The 19,013-nt window shown below is 54.2% G+C and overlaps 1 protein-coding gene across 1 annotated transcript; it reads left to right on the top strand.

Annotated features, from left to right (window-relative positions):
- The first annotated feature begins 1,092 nt into the window (after positions 1–1,092).
- Positions 1,093–17,253, top strand: LOC133343536 (neuronal vesicle trafficking-associated protein 1-like). Its single transcript, XM_061553211.1, has 5 exons — positions 1,093–1,313; positions 4,155–4,350; positions 8,824–8,943; positions 12,148–12,258; positions 13,585–17,253. Exons 2-5 carry the CDS (start codon positions 4,192–4,194, stop codon positions 13,912–13,914), a joined length of 720 nt encoding a protein of 239 aa, XP_061409195.1. The 5' UTR covers positions 1,093–1,313; positions 4,155–4,191; the 3' UTR covers positions 13,915–17,253.
- The last annotated feature ends 1,760 nt before the right edge of the window (positions 17,254–19,013 follow it).

Here is a 19,013-nt window from a genome sequence, read left to right as displayed (position 1 = left end):
TTTTTTTAAATGGTTGGAGTAATTTCACACGCGTGTATGCACGCCACTGTATACTGTATAGTAAATATCACTCTTCTAAGAGATACACAACGTACTCTCCAACACTCAGAGAGTTCACAGAGAAGTCGCCTTACACTCATCAGGGTGCGCGTTCAATTCTCATTCCTAGTCATCATCCACTGAGTCATCTCTCCTCCGTAGGCGACACAATGAGCACACATTTTAATGAAAAATACCAACAGTTTCTGAAAGCCCCCGCCATAATAACGTGGAATGACCGCGTTGTATTGGTTACGGATCAGCAAATTGAAAGCGGCAGTCGGGTCGGGTTTCGCTGCGTTGGACCACGAGGGGTCGCTCCAGCCGGTGGCCGCGAACCCCTTTCCGCCTGCGCGACGTTGGGTGCCCCTGCCAAAAGGGGTCCCCAGTGCCAAGAGAGAAGGGAACCTCTGGTCCCCACCGATCCCCTCGCACCCCCTCGCCACGAGGCGTATGCGCGGACCCCCCCTACCGCATTGCAGGAACGGGGTCCGCACCTGCCACGCCACCTACGGCACTCCACTCCGCCCGCGGATTCACGCCACGCGACCCCCCCCCCCCCCTACGGCGCCGCGGGTTAATCATGTTGCCGATCGGCATCTGAACGTCCCGGCTTGCCGGAATGGTGACGCGCACGCTAAAGCGAAACGTGCACAGACGCGCAGCGCTCCCCGTGCCAAAACCGGCGCCCCGTGCAGCCGCGGAGCGCCTACGTGACGCGCATCCAATTAAGCCTCGCGCACAGCGGCACGAACCCCCGACCCGCTAATTGGCGCGAGGCGATTCCATCGCCTATTAAGCGGCTTGAGAACGCGAGCGGGCGGAATACAATGGTCGTCACCCCCCACCCTCTACCGCCATCCCTCCCAAAAATATAATGATAAAATGTACAAAATCAAAATCACAATGGGAGTAACACGAGAGAAATCCGTGCGCGTTCGCCAAACGGGGACTGAAGAGGAGGGCGCGCTGGCTGTGTTTGTGTCGAGTGCGCTGCGCGGCGGCGAACTCCCGCGACGCGGAGCGCGGAGCGATCGTGCGCTGAATACGGAGCGAGGCGCGCTCACGAACACACACGCGCACGCGCACACGTGTACACACGCGCACGCGCGCACGCGCACGTCCCGCTCTCCACCTGCGTGTGCCGCGCTCCCCCAGCCCCCTTCGCCGCGCCGCGCAGCTCGCTTCGCCATTTTTGCCGAACTGAGCCAGCGGCGGCTCCGAGCCGCGCTTGCTGCAGCTGCAACCAGAGACCTCGGTCCCGCTTCATTCAGGTACGGGGTAGATGTCGGGCGGGCGGGCGGGTGGAAGGTCGGGAGGCAAGGAGCGGGGAGGGGGGGAAGAAAGGTCGGACGGTGCCCCGGGCGTTAGCCCTGGCGGGCCCGTGATGCAGCGAGCGGCCGCCGTCGTTCATCCCGGAGCGCTCCGCGTATCCCGGTCCCTGTCCCCTCGCTCATCCGCGGGCGAGGCTGCAGGCAGTTGGATGCGCAACGTGACGCGCGGTTTGGGGTTTCGCGAGAGGTTTTTATTGTTTTTGTTTTTATTGTCTCTCCTTCTGCGGCTAAAGACGCTCGGTGACAGAGCGAGCGTCCTGTCATCGTGGTGCGTGCGCGCGCGTGTGTGTGTGTGCTGGCGTGCATTTACGCTGTGTGTATGCGCCTACATAACCAACCACATATGCACGACGCGCGTAACACGCCACAGACGCGGCACATGCACATCACGGACACAATAGATGTGCATCGCCCGCACGACAACATGGACCCACGCGCATGTGACGCGCCTCTATTGTGTGGGTGATGGACGACGGAGGCACACACAGCCCGCCTAATTAGATACCGCATGCCACAACCGCAGCCACATTCTGTACGGATGCATCTCTCGTGCGTCTCTATATGCAGGCAGCAGCAGCCTGCGCATCGTCTGCAGTCCACAGCGTGGGTTCCTCGTGTATGCTGCCCTATGGCCATTGTCATCAACGTAACTCGTGCATCAAAATGGTTGACGCACGCGTAGCGCTTGCCCGTCTCGTTTTCCCGGCTATCGGTTCAGGGTCAACGCATGTTTCACCCCCTTGGCGGGTCGCCGGGCGTGCGACTCGTGAACGAATTTCCGGAGCGAGGCTGCGTCGCGCAGCTGCGAGCTGTGAAGGCGAAACAAAGGCGGGCGGGAGGAGGCGCTGCCGTCTTTACGGACGCCCTGCGCGCGTGCGCTCGCGACAAATGATGATGATGGTGATGATGATGAGGATAATGTGGAGCTCGCGGTGTCGAAAACTCGATCGAGAACATGGCATCACCGGCACGGGCCATCATCATCGATGGCCATCACGAACACCGACCATTACCATTGTGTTCCATCGACAATGGGAATCATCATCATCAATAATCATAACTACCTTCAATCAATGACAACCACCATCATCATCACCACCGCCATTATAAATCATAATCGTTATAATCAATCCTCATTGATCGTCAATCACAACAACAAGCCTCATCGGCGTCGTCATGATCATCAAAAAATAATCGTCACCGATAATCGGTCATAATCATCGATCATCATCATCCATCAACGACGGACCATCATGACGAGTGCACGGCATTGTTCCGTAACCGCCGTGGCTGCCGCTCCAAGCGATGATATCACCAGTCACCTCGCACCTCCACGGTGATATCACCTCTCACCTCGCACCTCCACGATGACATCACCCACCTCGCACCTCCACGATGACATCACCACCCACCTCGCACCTCCACGATGACATCACCACTCACCTCGCACCTCCACGATGACATCACCCACCTCGCACCTCCACGATGACATCACCACCCACCTCGCACCTCCACGATGACATCACCACTCACCTCGCACCTCCACGATGACATCACCCACCTCGCACCTTCACGATGACATCACCACCCACCTCGCACCTCCACGATGACATCACCACTCACCTCGCACCTCCACGATGACATCACCACCCACCTCGCACCTCCACGATGATATCACCACTCACCTCGCACCTCCACGATGACATCACCACCACCCACCTCGCACCTCCACGATGACATCACTCACCTCGCACCTCCACGATGACATCACCACTCACCTCGCACCTCCACGATGACATCACCACTCACCTCCACGATGACATCACCACTCACCTCCACGATGACATCACCACCCACCTCGCACCTCCACGCCCGCGGCCCCAACACGCGCTCCTCGTGGACATATCAGGGGTAACCATCAGGGGTAACCATCAGTGGTAACTATCAGGGGTCACCATCACGTGAAACCATTCAGGGGTAACCATCAGGGGTAACCATCAGAGGTTACCATCAGGGGTAACCATCACGTGTACCCATCAGGGGTAACCATCAGGGGTAACCATCACGTGTAACCATCAGGGTAACCGTCAGGGGTAACCATCAGGGGTCACCATCAGGGGTAACCATCACGTGTAACCATCAGGGGTAACCATCACGTGTAACCATCAGGGGTAACCACGTGTAACCATCAGGGGTCACCATCAGGGGTAACCATCATGAGTAAGCAACAGGGTGATCACCAACGTGTTGTTGTTGCTGTTGTTGCTGTTGTCAGAGCTGTGGTGGAAATTGTTGTCAGCGGCACGGGAGCGCGGAGCGGGGAGGGGCTCGGGAGGGTGGGGGTGGGCGCCAGCCCCTCCCCGCAACTTCCAGACAGAGCGGGGGGGGGGGGGCAAGCTACACACTGCGGGACTGCGTGGGTCCCATTGGCTGCTCGGTATCGGCCCCATTGGCTATTCCATACTGACCCCAATGGCTATTCGGCATCGGATCCTATGGCTATTCCATATTGACCCCAATGGTAATTAACATCGGCCCCATTGGCTCTTCCATCTAGACCCCAATGGCTACTTGACATCGGCCTTATTGGCTCTTCCATATAGACCCCAATGGCTATTCGGCATCGGATCCTCTGGCTTCCATATTGATCCCAATGGCTACTTGACATCGGCCCCTATAGCTATTGGAAATGGCTTCTAATGCCTCTATTTTCCCCTAAAATATTTAAAACCCATCCCTCGCGCATGACCCGTGTTGTTGTTGCTGCTGTTGTTGTTGTAGACTGTAGGCCCCGCAAGCACTACCACCACAGTGCAGCATGGTGAAGGTGGGAGCTGGGCTGGGCGGGAAGCCCTGTGGAGATGGCGGGGTGCCTCCCGGGACCCCGGAGGGACCCCCGTCGTGGGAAGGGGAGGGCTCGCCGGCCCTCATGTCCCCGCTGGACGTGACGCAGCTGCATTACCCGGTGCCGGACAAGGTGAGAGGGCAGCTCGCCACCACCACAGCCACCACTATCACCAGAGCCACCAACACAACCACCACTATCATCACCACCATCACAACCACCACCATCTCCATCACAACCACCACCATCTCCATCAACATCTCCATCACCATTACCACCACAACCACCAAAGACAACGATCCCCCATATAGCCTATCACAGACTGTTGGGGAAAGTGCTGTTCGCGAGTTGCACCTATGAAGGCCAGTAAGGCACACGAGTGGACGAGCCTGACCGCCTTTGTCTCCCCCATTGGCGATGTTTACACATCGCACCAGGTACTCATGTTTGAGGCTGAGTCGACGTAGGTGAGGCCAGGGGACCGGTCCAGATAATCGTCACTGGTGTTGGCCGTCAGCGGGAATCGAACTCGGGTTGCCGGGTTCGTATTGCAGTTTGCTAACCCCCCTTCACCACAACCATCACCACAACCACCACCATCAAAACCACCACCACCCCCACAACCAACTCCATCCCGACCACCACCTCCACTACAACCACAACCATCCCCACCAAATCCACCCCCAACACCATCACCACCACCACCACTGTCACTGCCGCCAACACCACCCATTCGCAACATCCATTATTTAGGCGACAACTCGTGGCTCGTGTACGCGAGAGTCTCGCTCACAGCAATTCCTAAATTCGTCCCGGGCATCTCCTGGATGAAGTGCACAGCGCTCCCTCCTCGGCTGCAGTGCTCAATTAAATATTCAGCAGCGTCTGGTCACGTGCTGCCCAGAGAAGAAGACCACGTAGATCTGTGCCCCCCTGCCTCTGTGCACGCGACGCCATCCATCCGCCTCCCGCATCTCTACCCAAGCGCTCGCACGCACGCAACCCGGGCATCGGTACAGTCAAGGGGTGGGGGCGGTCCGTTCCACACACATAACTGCAATAAAATACAATTTTGATTCATCAGCCTTTGCGCCCTGTGGGAACATTTTTCGCAGATCCCATGTCTCCAATGAAACAAAAAATCGAAGCTTAAGTCTTACTGGGTTCTCCTCCTGGTTATAATTAACGACTTGCCGCTGGGTGAAGCGGGCGATGTGCATGTAATTCCTGTGGGATGTACTCTGCTTGCTAGGAGTGTTTCCGGGCGAAGGCCCCACCCGTCTCTGAACGGTTGGATGCTTTTCCATTAAGAAAGTGTCCCAACTCGTGAGAACGAAGGGGGGAAGTTCCTGCCAGGTTTGAAATGCGGTTCCATTTCAGATTTGCGCCATTATTCCACTGGCGAGTTCGCAGAGCGGCGATTTCACCGTCGCAGATACAGACTTGCCAGGGGCCAATACGATATCGTAAGCGAGCGAGGTGTCGTCTGTGAGCCACTGCTCTGGAGGCAAGGGGTGTGTGGTGGATCATGCAGAGATTTGTGAAATTCTGAAACCCACGCGGGTTCCAAGTGGCTAGGACATGGCAGCACAGCGAAGTGGGATCGTCAGCCCGTTTGTGTGAACCTTTCGTGTTGCTACCCTCGTGATGTGGAATGGTTTTCTCTGCTTCCTCCGGTTTCCCCTACTGGACATGTGAAAAAAGAGCTTCATAGCTCATCGGATTTCTCCAGGAAAACTCAATTTTCCAAATACCCCAAAGCGGGACCAACCTGAAACATGTGCCTTGAGATTCTATGAGGATTTCTGTGATAAAATAACGTAACAAAAATAACATTACATTCCGTAATGCTGCACATATATACGTGACAGTTTCACTTCGCTTACTAATTACACTGTGATCACATTTGGTCTAAACATGAGCAAACAAATAGCAAAGAGGCACCCGGGGGCGATATTGAGAGGCTGCGAGCCATGGGGGACCCATGTGGAGTGGCCAGGGGGGGGACCCTTGAAGGATATTAATTGAAGAGGCAGAGCATATGGCTTGCTCCCTGTCCAACCGTTATGCCCGGGATGGGTGGGTGGTTGGGGGGAGGGGTTCCTTAGATGGCAGTGCTATTGACGAATGTGCCGAGTGCTTGGCGCTGGTGGCTGCAGAGTTGTTACTGGCTCCCGCACGCACGAGTTCGACACCGGCCCCGGGGGCTGCGCACCAAATTACACTCGGAGATTATAGCGGGACGGCGCCAATCAGTTCGCCACTGGCAATTAGCGAATTCGTTTCGCCTGGATGTTTGCGAATGTGTCTGTTTTGTGGGGGGTGGTGGTGTCGGGCTGGGGCTTAGCTGGTGGGTTCGGGGGTATGGGTCATGACACGTGGCGATCAGCGCATGCGCACGTCGCGATGGGATCGCACGTACCAAACGTTCATTTATGTTACGATTTCAACTTCGTGTTTATATTATTTGAGCGCGTCAGTGGAACCCCGGTGGAGAGATGTTCATCCAGCAGTGGATTGATCATGGCTGATGATCATGATTATATTATTGCAGTATATCATCATCCACACGCGCGGCTGCAGCGCTCTCTCTCAACATGAAAGTTGCTCTCACATCACTGGGGCACTAATCCCCCCCCCTACCCACTGCCATCGCCATAAATAATACACGCTCGATAATTTACCACAAATGCATTGAAAAGGTCACGGCCCAACAAAGATCCTGTCGCGACCGTAAGAGAGGAGATGCCGCTGCCAGACGGAGGCGGGCGGCGCGAGGGCGCTTGAACGAGTGAGCGTTAGAACGGCGTTAGCGCAACAAACCAGCGCCAGAGAGCGCCGCGTGCGCCCCACGGCCACGGCCGCGCCCGTCTGCCCCCGGGGCACAATTTGCCTGGTGCGGATAAATGTAACATTATCCGTAGTCCTACCCGCTCATGAAATATTAATCCATTAATAACCAATGTAAATGACTGTCACCGGGAGTTATTAATGCGGCACGGGCTCGTCCGTCGAGGGTTCAGCCGGGTTATTGGCCGATCCATCTCATTTAGCGCCAATGCACTTGGCGCCCACGTGCGCGGGGTACAGATGAGAGGAGAGAGAGAGGCGCGCGCGGTGGCGGTGCATTCCAATTGGTGCTGCTGTGGATTCAAGGAGAATCGATTCGCGGGCCGAGGAGGCTCGGCCTCCGGTTCGGAGGGACCTGGCGACAAGCTGCCTCTGCCACGGCGTAGTCGCGAGGCACGGGGGTGACCTTTTGAGATGATAATTTCCAGCTTCGCTCTGTTCTCCTCGCCCATCCCCCCCAGCCCTCCGATGCCCCTTCCGATTGTCGAGGCGTCTTTAAGCCCCATTCCCTCCCCCCCACCTCTTTTGCACCTAGGGGTGGTGCAATGCAGAACATATACTGTCGAGCGTTTTTGTGATCACGGTTGCTGAGCACAGTTGCCCCCCAAAGAAAGGCGAAGTGGCCAGTGACAAACAGCGCGAGTGACGGTGGAATTGACTGCAGAGTGTTTGGTGTGCAGACATCGGCTGGACAGGACAGGCGAGAAACCCAGCAGACAGGAACGTGAGCGTAGGCTCCAATAAAAGACTCGTACAGGTCGTGATCATAATAATAATAATATTCCACGCCACGCGTGGGATTTCTCGAGAGCAGAAGGCGTGATTGTGACCACGCGGTCGCTCCTTGTCTGCCGGATGACATCGTCACCACGCTGCGTGCATAATTCACACAGCCTCGTTCCAGATCACATACCGACCCACGAAGAGCCAATGTTATGGCCGTATTGCTTTTCGAATCTGCAACGACCAGGAATCCCAACCACTATACAACTATCAGTGCCGGCTGGAAACAGAATAGATTTGACAGCACACAGAGCTCCAGGTGCATGTATGTACAAGCCTCTCAGCCTCATGCAGACCAGCCTTGCAACGAGAAAATGGTCACACATGCAGTTCTTTGGAGCTGGTGCTCTGCATAAGCCTGAAAGTATTTGCAAATGCAATGCACTATTCTGTGCGTCGTTAAATCCATATACAATAACCACAGCATCACGACGAACCATGCCACCTGAGTTCGAATCCCAGCGACGGCTAACATCAGTGGCGAGTGATATCAGAACGTGTCCTGGGCCTCTAGTTCGATTAAGCCCTGCATGAGTACCTGGTACGGTATTCAGAACTGGGGTGGTACTCACCAATGCACCCCTTAGTGCCCTGTGCAGGTTTTCATAGGCGTTCGCTAGCAGCTCTTGCCTCCGCAATCTGTCTGCAGGCTATACTGGGGGTCTCTGTTCTTTGTCCGTCTATATGTATGTACGTGATGGCAGAGGCTGCGTTCCAGACGCATGCGTGAGCTGTCAGATCGTTACATCGTTAGGCGTGAACAAGTGTTCAATTAATTACGTTTTGAATGGGGCTGGCAAAGCAGCTGTCACAACAGCGAAGAGGATCGGTTTCACTGGCGAAACCGACACCGCAAGCTGCCTCCTCACTCTCCTTGCAAAATCGATGCCTGTTTGCCGCGTGGTGTCCCATCCTCGCTTTCTCTCTCTCTGCACCAACCCTCCGCTCCTCCCGTTGCCTCCTCTTCCCAAGATTATCATTAAGACCAGGACAAACTTCCAACCGCAGCCAAAGAGGAGAGGCAAACTCGGGATTCCAAACGTCACGGAGTTCACGGTGAACTTCAACGACAGCGCCTCCGAGAAGTTCAAGGTAAGACATTGAGTCGCCGTGGGTCTGGAACAGACTGCCCCCCCCCCCCCCCGTCTATCCCGTGAACAGAATTTATGAACCGACTATGTCCAGCTGCAGGAGATGCTGGCACCTTTTCGACGATTAAACGCAAAAGCACCCTCCATACAGCAGCATTTGGACGTATTGGCGGTGTACACCGGTGCCACATAACACACCGGTCCCCATCAAACTGTTTAAAATCATCATTTGAACCGACATTCGTCTTTCGACTGCTTCGACATCACGAGCACTGATTTTGATGCACCCTGCAAGATTTTCTGACTGAGGTTGCAAATCGCAGGGAAAAATCAATAATTATTGCGGATTTTTTTATATCGTGCACCGGTGTACCGCCAATAAGTTTATTTGTTTAATCAGGCAAACGTTGTGCCTGTTTCGACCTTCGCAGTCTCGTCAGCAGAGTCAGCGCTGTTAATTCTCCCAGATGTTATTGGCATGCGCCGTCCACATTCACGGTGCGGCTCATTCAGTGTACATACAACATAAAAAAACAGTTTAGAACTCGTACACTCTAAATAAGCAATAATTGCCACAGAGACTGTATTAGAAAGCAGGGCTGTTACTAATACACACACCCTAGTAAACAGGCAAAACAATTCCTATAGTTGCATGACGTTCAATGTCAAACAATTTTGCCACAACGTCGTATGTATTTGGTGACTAGAACGTGGGTTCAGATAACATCTTGACAAAATGGCCGAAACGCATCGCCAAGAGCCTGTGCCTGGGTGATGTTGCCGACTTTTTGCTGACTGGCAGTGACATTTGCGCGTTTTTGACCAAAAACAAATCTCAGACGGAAATGAAAGTGGGCCGGCGTCGCGTACACGAGGGTTTAACCACCCGTGTCGACAACCAGGTGACAAAATGGTGGCTGCGGCCCTACATGGTTGTCAGGGGCAACTAGGCCTGAGGCGTCACCACGTGGCTTCTCAGCGCATCACTCGTGCACGATGGTTACAATTGGGACACGGTCACATCGACAAAGGGAGAACGCCAGCGATTGTTCGCGTTCATGGTGGTTTTCGGGAATGAGCGAAAACCACATTTTTGCACGTGACGCGCGCGGTAATGGCGGATGAGTAAGTGGCTCCATTGGGCAGGCAATTACATGGGCATTGTTGTGGGGTTGATGTGCGCTGGGTTGGTTCACAATGGAGGGTGGTGGTGGGGGGGTGGCTGAGCTGCACAGATAATACAGACAAGAAGAACATCCATTAGCAAGCAACTGGGTAAGCATTGTAATACACTGGCACGCGAGCGAGTAGACAACTGACACAGCTCACCCGCCGTGGTAATTATCGCCACACTACAGCCGGATGTCTTCCTCATTCGGCGTGTGACGCTTCCGCATGCGTTCGTAGATTCAAATAGAGCATTATCGGGTCACGTTGCGCTTATACGAATATATTATTTACGTTTGTGCACTAAATAATTATATTATGTGCTTCTTTTACATTTATGCTTGTGGTTTGGCCACTGTGCAATCGGGACAAATGTCGCGATTTTAAAGAGACTGACAATGAGGTTTAGAGTAATAGATGACTTCATCAAGTATTGACATAATTTCGTGATCATCATTCATAGAATCGCTGGGGGAGGGGGGAATGTTGCACAATACCGTCTTGTAAGCTAATGTTTCTGACTACGTTGCTTCTGAAAGAGCTGCGTTTTTATGCTTGTACATCATTGCTAGCACGGCTCCCTTTTTGTTTTAATTTCATTCCAATACAAGTATGCTCCTGAAAACGAATCTTGAGACTCACTCAAGTATGCCGCGGTGGCGAGATGTTATCTCCCTCGCCTGGTATGCAGGAGGTCGTGGGTTCCATCCCGACTCTGATGCCTGCTGTATATTTGGTGTTTGCATGTTCTCCCTTCACATTTAGAATCATGCGCTTAGATTATTTGGCTGCTATAAAATTCCACAAAAGCCACTTTCTTGAGCTATCATTTGTGGCCAGGTCACTTCTAAGAAAGAGCTATATAGCTCAGTGAGCCTTACCTGGTAAAATAAAACATTGTTTAATAGTTTAGTGCCTGTGTACATTGTGAGATTATTGCGATTATTTTCAGCCGCTGCCATCCACGGGCACGAGAGTGAATTAGGTGCTCACTCTGCGTCTGCTATTCTCTAATCCTCTTATGTTATTAAATGTTGGAAATTGTAATGTAGTCTCATGCATCCACTGAATTTCTCATTAGTACAATGGAAATGTGTATTTAATTATTAAAATGCTCCGAATAAGCTCGGAAGCATGTTTGGGCTTGATTCCGAGCTTCTGGCAGGCCTGATTGCAAAATGGTGATGTTTGAATAAAAGCCAAGAACTTAGCACAAAGTCCAAACAATGTCTGATTTTGAACACGACTGGAATGGCTCCTCCCGACAGTTGTTCGTTATGGAGGTGCCCTTCCACCATCGCAACGCCTCCCCATCCCCACTCCACACACCAGCAGCAACAACAACCGCCATTCGCCACTAAGTGGCTGTGACGTCACCACGGCGCTTGTGCCAGGCTATGTGCACGTTAAGGCCGAGTGATGTGTCGAACGCCCGCTGGCAGGAGGTCACGAGACAGACCCAGGTGACATGGGTCGACTGAGATGACTGGCCGATGTACCACCTTTATCAACACACCTGCACGCCTACTCACACAACCGTGACTCGCACACACACCCACGATCATACACACATGAACTCATACATATTTCCACACACACACATTAACTTATACATACACTCTGCAACATACACACGAACTCCTACACACACGTTCATGAACTCACGCATTCACTGAACTGACACACACACAAACTCATACATACACACACATTCTTGAACTTACACCCATCAGCTCATAAATAAAATGCAAATGAATTCGCTCACAAACATACGAACTCTCACACACACACACGAGCTTTACAAACATAACGCACGACGTTCAATACAGCACGCAACAACAACCGCTGCCGTTCACCAGTTTGAGGCCACGTGAAGTGTCGAAGGCTCGCTGGCAGGAGGTCACGGGACAGATCAGGTGCCATGGGTCACCTCACTGAGATGACTGACAGATGCAGCAACTGCGCTCCCCACTGTGGCAACTTGCTGCGATGCAGCACAAACGCGCACTCACTCTGCAACCCACGTGTGCATCCACAGCTCACTCTGCTGGTGATGTTCGGCCTCGCGTTCCTGGCCTGCGTCGTCTTTCTAGTCGTCTACAAGGTGTACAAGTACGAACAGAGCTGCCCCGAGGGATCCTACCTGCAGGTACGTGCCTAGCCATACATTCAGCGGTGCGCATTCCACATTGCTATGGCGAGAGCTATGCGATCAATACAACGATTACAGAGCATTGCAACTGTAGATAAAATAAGGAATGGATTTAGCTTTGAATTTAAATATGAGCAGGGAGTTAACAGCACGGATGGAAGGGGCTTCCAGAGTATTGAGGCAGCAAGGAGAAGGAACGATCTCCCACTAAGCGAAGGGTGACTGGGGGCTTCGACAGGAAGGGTTGGTTGCTGGGGCGCAGCGGGGAGTAGAGTGAGATGAGAGGAGAGAAGTAGGAGAGTGCATGGAAGAAACTAGAGTGAGGTGAGAGGGCAAGATGCAAGTAGGTAGGGACAAGTCCATGGGGTATCTTGAAGACGGCGAGTGCGATCTTGACGTTGATCGTGGGTCCATTTGGGGACTGGTGCAGGTGCTGAGTCTGGCAGTGGCATATTGGATCAGCTGGAGTTGGAGTTGGGAGCTTTAGGGGAGGGGGGGGGCGTAGAGTGATAACAAATATTGATCGACCACGGAGGCACGAGCGGCTGAGTCACACATCACCTCGCCACGTGGCGCGATGTGCACCACACATCACCTCGCCACGTGGCGCGATGTGCACCACACATCACCCCGCCACGTGGCGCGATGTGCACCACACATCACCTCGCCACGTGGCGCGATGGGCACCACATCACCTCGCCACGTGGCGCGATGTGCACCACACATCACCTCGCCACGTGGCGCGATGTGCACCACACATCACCTCGCCACGTGGCGCGATGTGCACCACATCACCTCGCCACGTGGCGCGATGTGCACCACACATCACCTCGCCACGTGGCGCGATGTGCAGAACTTAAGCAACAATCATCACATATTCTCGCCCTCTGCGCTTCTCGTCGTCTTCTTACTGTCGCGGACACTCGCACGGATTCCAGTGATGCCATGAATGTTCTCGCTCGGTGCTGATGCACCACGGATCTACCTTGCGCATCTCGCTAGGTAACTGGCTAGACGGGATTTTCTGTGAAGCAAATACACATGGGATTGACTCCGTATCCTTTCCTCGTCCACCTCCTCCTCTTCCCATCTTATTCTGTTTCCCTGTCTGTGTCTCCGGCTCTTTTCCATCTCCCACCACTTTGCCTCCCTGCTGTATATCCACGTGCATCCCAACGCCCCCCATCGTCTCGTGTCCCCCTTTCCCTACCTTGCACATTCTCTCAATCCGTCTCCCCCTCTCCTGTTTCCTGCTCCATCCCTCTCGACCCACGACCCCCCCCCCCCGCTCTCATCTCCCCGTATGCCCCCCCCCAACCCCAGCACAAACGCTGCGTGCCCGTGGGCCTCATGGAGTCGTACTACGCGGGGGAGGGGGTGGAGCCCCCCGGCCGCTTCCTGACGCTCGTCAACCGCTACACCGTGGTGAGGCAGTCCCTGTCGCACACCGCCTCCCACCAGCCCGCGGCCCGGGACAACAACAACAACAACGATGACGGCGGTGACGACAGCGACGACGCAGGAGCCTCGCCCTGGGGGGGCGGCGCCGGGACTGAGGTCGGGGCCGAGGGCAAGGGCGTCGCGGGGGGCACGGGGGGCACGGGGGGCACGCCCCCCCCAGCCAGGCTGGAGGAACCCAGCGCCTCCGTGTGACGTGGCTGCGGCGGCGGCGGCGCGTGTTTCGATTCGGCGCACGCACACGCACGCTGGGGCGCAAAGACACGGGTGCACGCACGGGATCGCGATCCATGCACACGCACGCACATAGCGCATGCACGCGTGCGCATGCTCACACGCACGCTCACACACACAGCGCATGCACCCGCACGCGTGCTCACACACACTCACGCACGCTCACACCCACGCTCACACACACAGCGCATGCACCCGCACGCGTGCTCACTCACACACACGCACGCATGCGCACATGCGGACACACGCCGTGCGCGCGGGGGTGAGGCCACGCGCGGTGATCTAGGGGACACGCGTGCAGCTGCCGCTGACACGCGCGCAGATTTGGGGAATCTGAGTCAGATTTGTCTCCTCCTCCTTCTGCTCGTTCCGCTTCGCCTCGTCCCGCAGCTCTGCTTCGGATCCTCCAATTCTGCTCGTATCTCACTCTCACCGCTCTCGATTTTTTATTTTCTTCCGGAAGGATCCCCTTAACGCCCTCGGTACCGCTGCTTCTTGGCAGCTCCCAGCGTTCAGACCCACCTACGGTGACCGGTTTAACCGCGTTCTCGTAGATCTTACTTTTCTACCTGCCAGGAATCCGCAATGTCACGGAGAATTTCCTGTCACCTTCTCCCCACGTGCACCAGCCACTCTGAATCCGATTCCTCACATCTGCACGAGTCACATTGTTCTGTATTATTCATTGCTAGCGACACGACAATACTGTAAGGAGCCTTACTGCTACTCGTGAACATTAATTTATTGACGTGTGTGTGTGTTCAACTGGTATTTATGTATTTCTTTGATTAGCTAGTAGCATATTTATTTATTGGCTTACCTGATTGGTGCGGTTATTAAACAAAAGCGCGCCCTAAGCCGAGAGGTTTGCTTGAGAATGACGGGGGGTGCCGGGGACGAGGGTTCGTCGATCAGAAGCCACGAGGTTAGGACGCGTTGCGGACGTGCGGTCAGAGACACCGGCCCGTCACGTGGTACCCTGGCGACCCCGGGGGGAGGGGGCGATGGTGGAACGCGTGGCGGTCACAAACCCCGCACATCCCTCCAGCGGCCAACACCCCATAGGCACCACGTCACCTCCTCCTTTGCGTTGTGTTTCACTCTTTTATGGTACTGACTTGTCGCGGCTTGGAGTTGTTTAGTGGCATCCAGCTCAACACTTATGTATTAATGATGACAAGTGTGCTTTGGTGTGGTAGGCGACGCTGTGTATAGCTCCAGTGTGTGCTGACGGGACAGAGGGGGTAGGGGCGAAGGTAAGAGCGAGACTGCAAGGTTTGATCCCCGTTGCAGAGAAATTAAGAGGTGGGGGTGGGTGGAGGCAGTAGGGGTAGTGGGGGGTGGAGTCGTTTGTTTTAGAGGCAGTGTCGGCTCGTGGCTCCAGGTTGAGGAGGCTACACACATCACCCCGAGTCTTCCAGTCTCGGGTGACAAGTGCCAATAGATTTTCTGAGTAACTGGAATGCGAAGGTGACGTGTGAAGATGCTGATGATGGCACAATGCTGACCAACTCTGCTGGCAACAATAGGTTCATGTTATTTTGAACCCGGTCTCCTCATGGCAAGCCCTCCAAGCGAGCCCTCTTCCTAGAGGTCCTCATCGGCAAAGCCCCCACGCTCAGCTGTATCCTCAAGTCTCAAAAGTAGCGGTGGAGGCTGTGGCCGAATCCCTGCACCTCCTCCACCCACGAGGTTCTCTCCAGCTCAGAGAACCTGGTGGGCAGCGTCAACCAAGAGGATGTGAGGAGGAGCCACGTGCTCGAGGTGCCGGGGTTGGTGTTAACGTATCGAGCAGATAGTAAATATCATCTTGGTCTTCTGCAGTAGCCGATGGTTAGACACACAAAGTCATAAAAGGCCGTCTACTGATCTTCCCCGGAGAACTGGCCTGCGGAGAGCCCAGCACTGGTGCATCAACACCATCGTCATCACCCGTTGCCTTCGCGTTCCGATCATCAACGAACTCACCTGCGCGTGTCACCCGAGACTGGAAATCCCGCGGGGGATTATCGCCTCTTGAACCTGGAGTCCCGAACTCGCCGCTGCCTGCACTTGTGTTTCAGGGGGGTGCAGGTGCGTGTACTCGGCGCGGCTCCCAAGTGCGAATACCCTCGTCCTTTGTGTACTTTGTGAGTTTCCCCTAAGTCTGGGCACTACCTCCGGCGCAGCCAAGGAGGAGGATGGCTCATTGCCCAGATCGCATCGCCTCGCTGTGACCACAGCGCCTCGGCCACTTAATCCCGACAACAATGCGACTCAGTTGCCGACAAAGCGCTGTTCAGTGGCTATTCTAGGCCAAGTAAAACAGGGGGCACCACCTAATATCGGGGGGGGGGCATTCACACCCACTGTGTAAACCTCCATGAGTGAAAGAGTAGAGCCTCTGGCGTGGGTCAGCTGTCGACTGCAGCAGTTGCGGGATCTTGGAGAGGGGGGGCAATGTGAGCGGCATTGTCCGTGATGGCGTCTTTAACTCTCTCCTAGCCACCTCGACAAAGGTCCTGTCTCTGAATGGAGGGGGGGGGGGGTAGTCGTTGCTGTTCGTCAGGGGTGGCCGGGTACTTCAGAGACCCACTGATTATAATCGCCACGGACTCCGTAGCCGTAACCATCAAGGGAGCTACCGGAAGAGCAATACAACGGAGGGAATTACGAATTAAAGCAACTTGCGACTGCGGGGCTTGGTAAAAAAAAAATGCAGCCGCCACCAATAATCAGAGTTGGCTGTGGGGCTCAGAGAGAGAGAGAGAGGGTGCTAACGGGCGCGCCGTGTCGCCGAGCGTGTGTGCACGTACGTTGGACTTCTTTCGCACCGCACGTAGCCGACCGTGCTCATCGGAGTGTCGGGGGAGAGGAGGGACAACGAACTGGCGTGAGTACGAGGCGTGAGGGTTTCTGATTGGCCGCTGCAGTTTATTTGAAAGAAGACGTTTTTTCCCACTTCAGCCCCCGGGCGAGTCACTGCCCGCGTCGCAGACGACGATGTTTGCGGGATGGCGCAGGCAAGACTCTTTAGGGGTTCTATCGAGGTGACGCTGCGAAGTGTTGATCACCACGACAAACTCCCCCACCCCCCACCGGTACAGCGACTCCCCCTGAACACCCAGACACACCTGTGGGATCTAACGGCGAGCTGTGGAGGGGGGTACCTGTGCGCCACGGTGGCTATGAGATGTTGACTACCTAGCCGGGTATGCAGGAGGTCGTGGGTTCGAACCCGACCCTGACGCCTGCTGTATATTTCGAGTTTGCGGTGTCACTCTCCCCGCGGTCGCGTGGATTTATCTCCGGGTTTTCCCCTCCACATTTAGAATCAACGTCACGCGTTCAGAGGATTTGGCTGCCGTAAATATCCACACGATGAAGCCACTTCGTGGCTTCAGGTCGCTTCTGGGAGAGAAAAAAAGGAGCCCACATCGCTCAGTGGGCCTAACCTGGTTAATATTTGAAGATAAAAGTTGTAATCGTTTAGTTGAACCTGGGTACGAACAGGGGAACCCCGCAATGATGAGACCTCTTGTCGTGTTGGTCGCAGGGCCCCCCCTCCTCCTCGCCCGCGTGAATTCGTGGGAGCGGTAGTGGGGGTGGTGGGGGCGGTAGTGGGGATGGTGGGGGGTGGTGGGGGTGGCGCCTGTGTGTGTGTCGGGAGACGCGTCGAGTCGTGGCGTTTATTTAACTTTTAGCTTCTTCAGGCTCACGCACACCAATCGTGAACGTAGATCTCAGTGCAAAGCAATTGTTGGCTCGTTTGAAGTAGTGTGTGACGTTTAAATGTACCCCCCCCATCCGTAATAAATAAATAAACACCACTCAACAAACACCCCGCTCGCGTTTAGGCGGCGTCTGTGAACCCCTCGTGCGTTGTTCTCGCGCGGGCGGGCGGCCGCTCGCCCACCCTACGACACCGCGAGTGAAGAGTGAGCGAAGAATGAATGGGAATGCTTCGTAATTGGAGAGGGAAGTGTGACCACGTGCCCCCTACCCTGATCCCGTGCCCCGTATTCCCGTAATCGTGTGTCCCCCTATCAATGTGACCCCATGTCCACGTGTTCCAATGACCCCGTATCCCCTCGTCCCCGTGACCGTGTGACCCCGTATCCCCTCGTCCCCGTGACCACGTGACCCCATATCCCCGTGTCCACGTGTTTCTGCCGGCGCTGGAGAACACGAAGATATCGCGTGCTGCCCATCAGAGCCGCTCTCGGATAGCGGCCTTTTGGCTCAGCGATTCACTCCGCTTGGCGATCCGCGATTCGATTCCTTCCCTTGTCCGAGCAGTGAATGCAAAAAGTCAAGAGTGTTGTTGATGAGAATAGGTTTTCCACCTTTTTTGGCAACAAAACAGGTCTCAAGATGTTAAAACACCAAACTGAAATCAGTTTCAAAGACTGATTGGTCCAACCAGTTTCAAAGACAATGCATATATTATCAGAGTACGTTTTTTGTTTGCATTTTGACCACAAGTATTGTGGTTAATGCAGACACGAGTCCATGTAAAAGGTTTCAGTTTGGTGTTTTAACATCTTAACACTTGTTTTGTTGCCAGAAAAAAAGGGGAAAACCTATTCTCATATTTTGGTACTGGCAAAGGAGGTCACATGAAGTGTTGTTAATTTTGTATCGCATTTATAATTACGAAATGTGAATTATTGAGACGAATTCATCAATGTAGCAATATTTTGTTAATTATGAAAGGGTTTTGCCACTCAATAGCTACTATGAGTGTAACTATTCATATAGCTATTCAAACATTGCTCATCAGGAAAACATTGTAAATGTAATTCTCATCAGGCCCCATTGTGTAAACACGTGCAGCCTGCAACCCTTATTATCAATTCGATCTCTAAATTCTCTCTTTATGTGCTATGAAGACGGCCCATCGCCCAAAACGTCACCTATTATACTTCCATGCGAATATAGGAAGAAAAAGGAATGTGGAATTTCCACCACTGGCTCAGGGCTGTGAACAGGGAACAAGCAACTCCTCAATGGGCATCGTTCGAGCAGAAAATCACTCGGCGGGTACCGACGCGTCGATTAAAATATATCACTCCGCGAAC

Source organism: Lethenteron reissneri, chromosome 17 (genome assembly GCF_015708825.2).
Source record: "Lethenteron reissneri isolate LAM-NWPU_2019-01 chromosome 17, ASM1570882v1, whole genome shotgun sequence".
Lineage (NCBI taxonomy): Eukaryota > Metazoa > Chordata > Hyperoartia > Petromyzontiformes > Petromyzontidae > Lethenteron > Lethenteron reissneri.
Note: the sequence above shows the minus strand (reverse complement) of the source record. Positions and strands in the feature narration are given on the sequence as shown.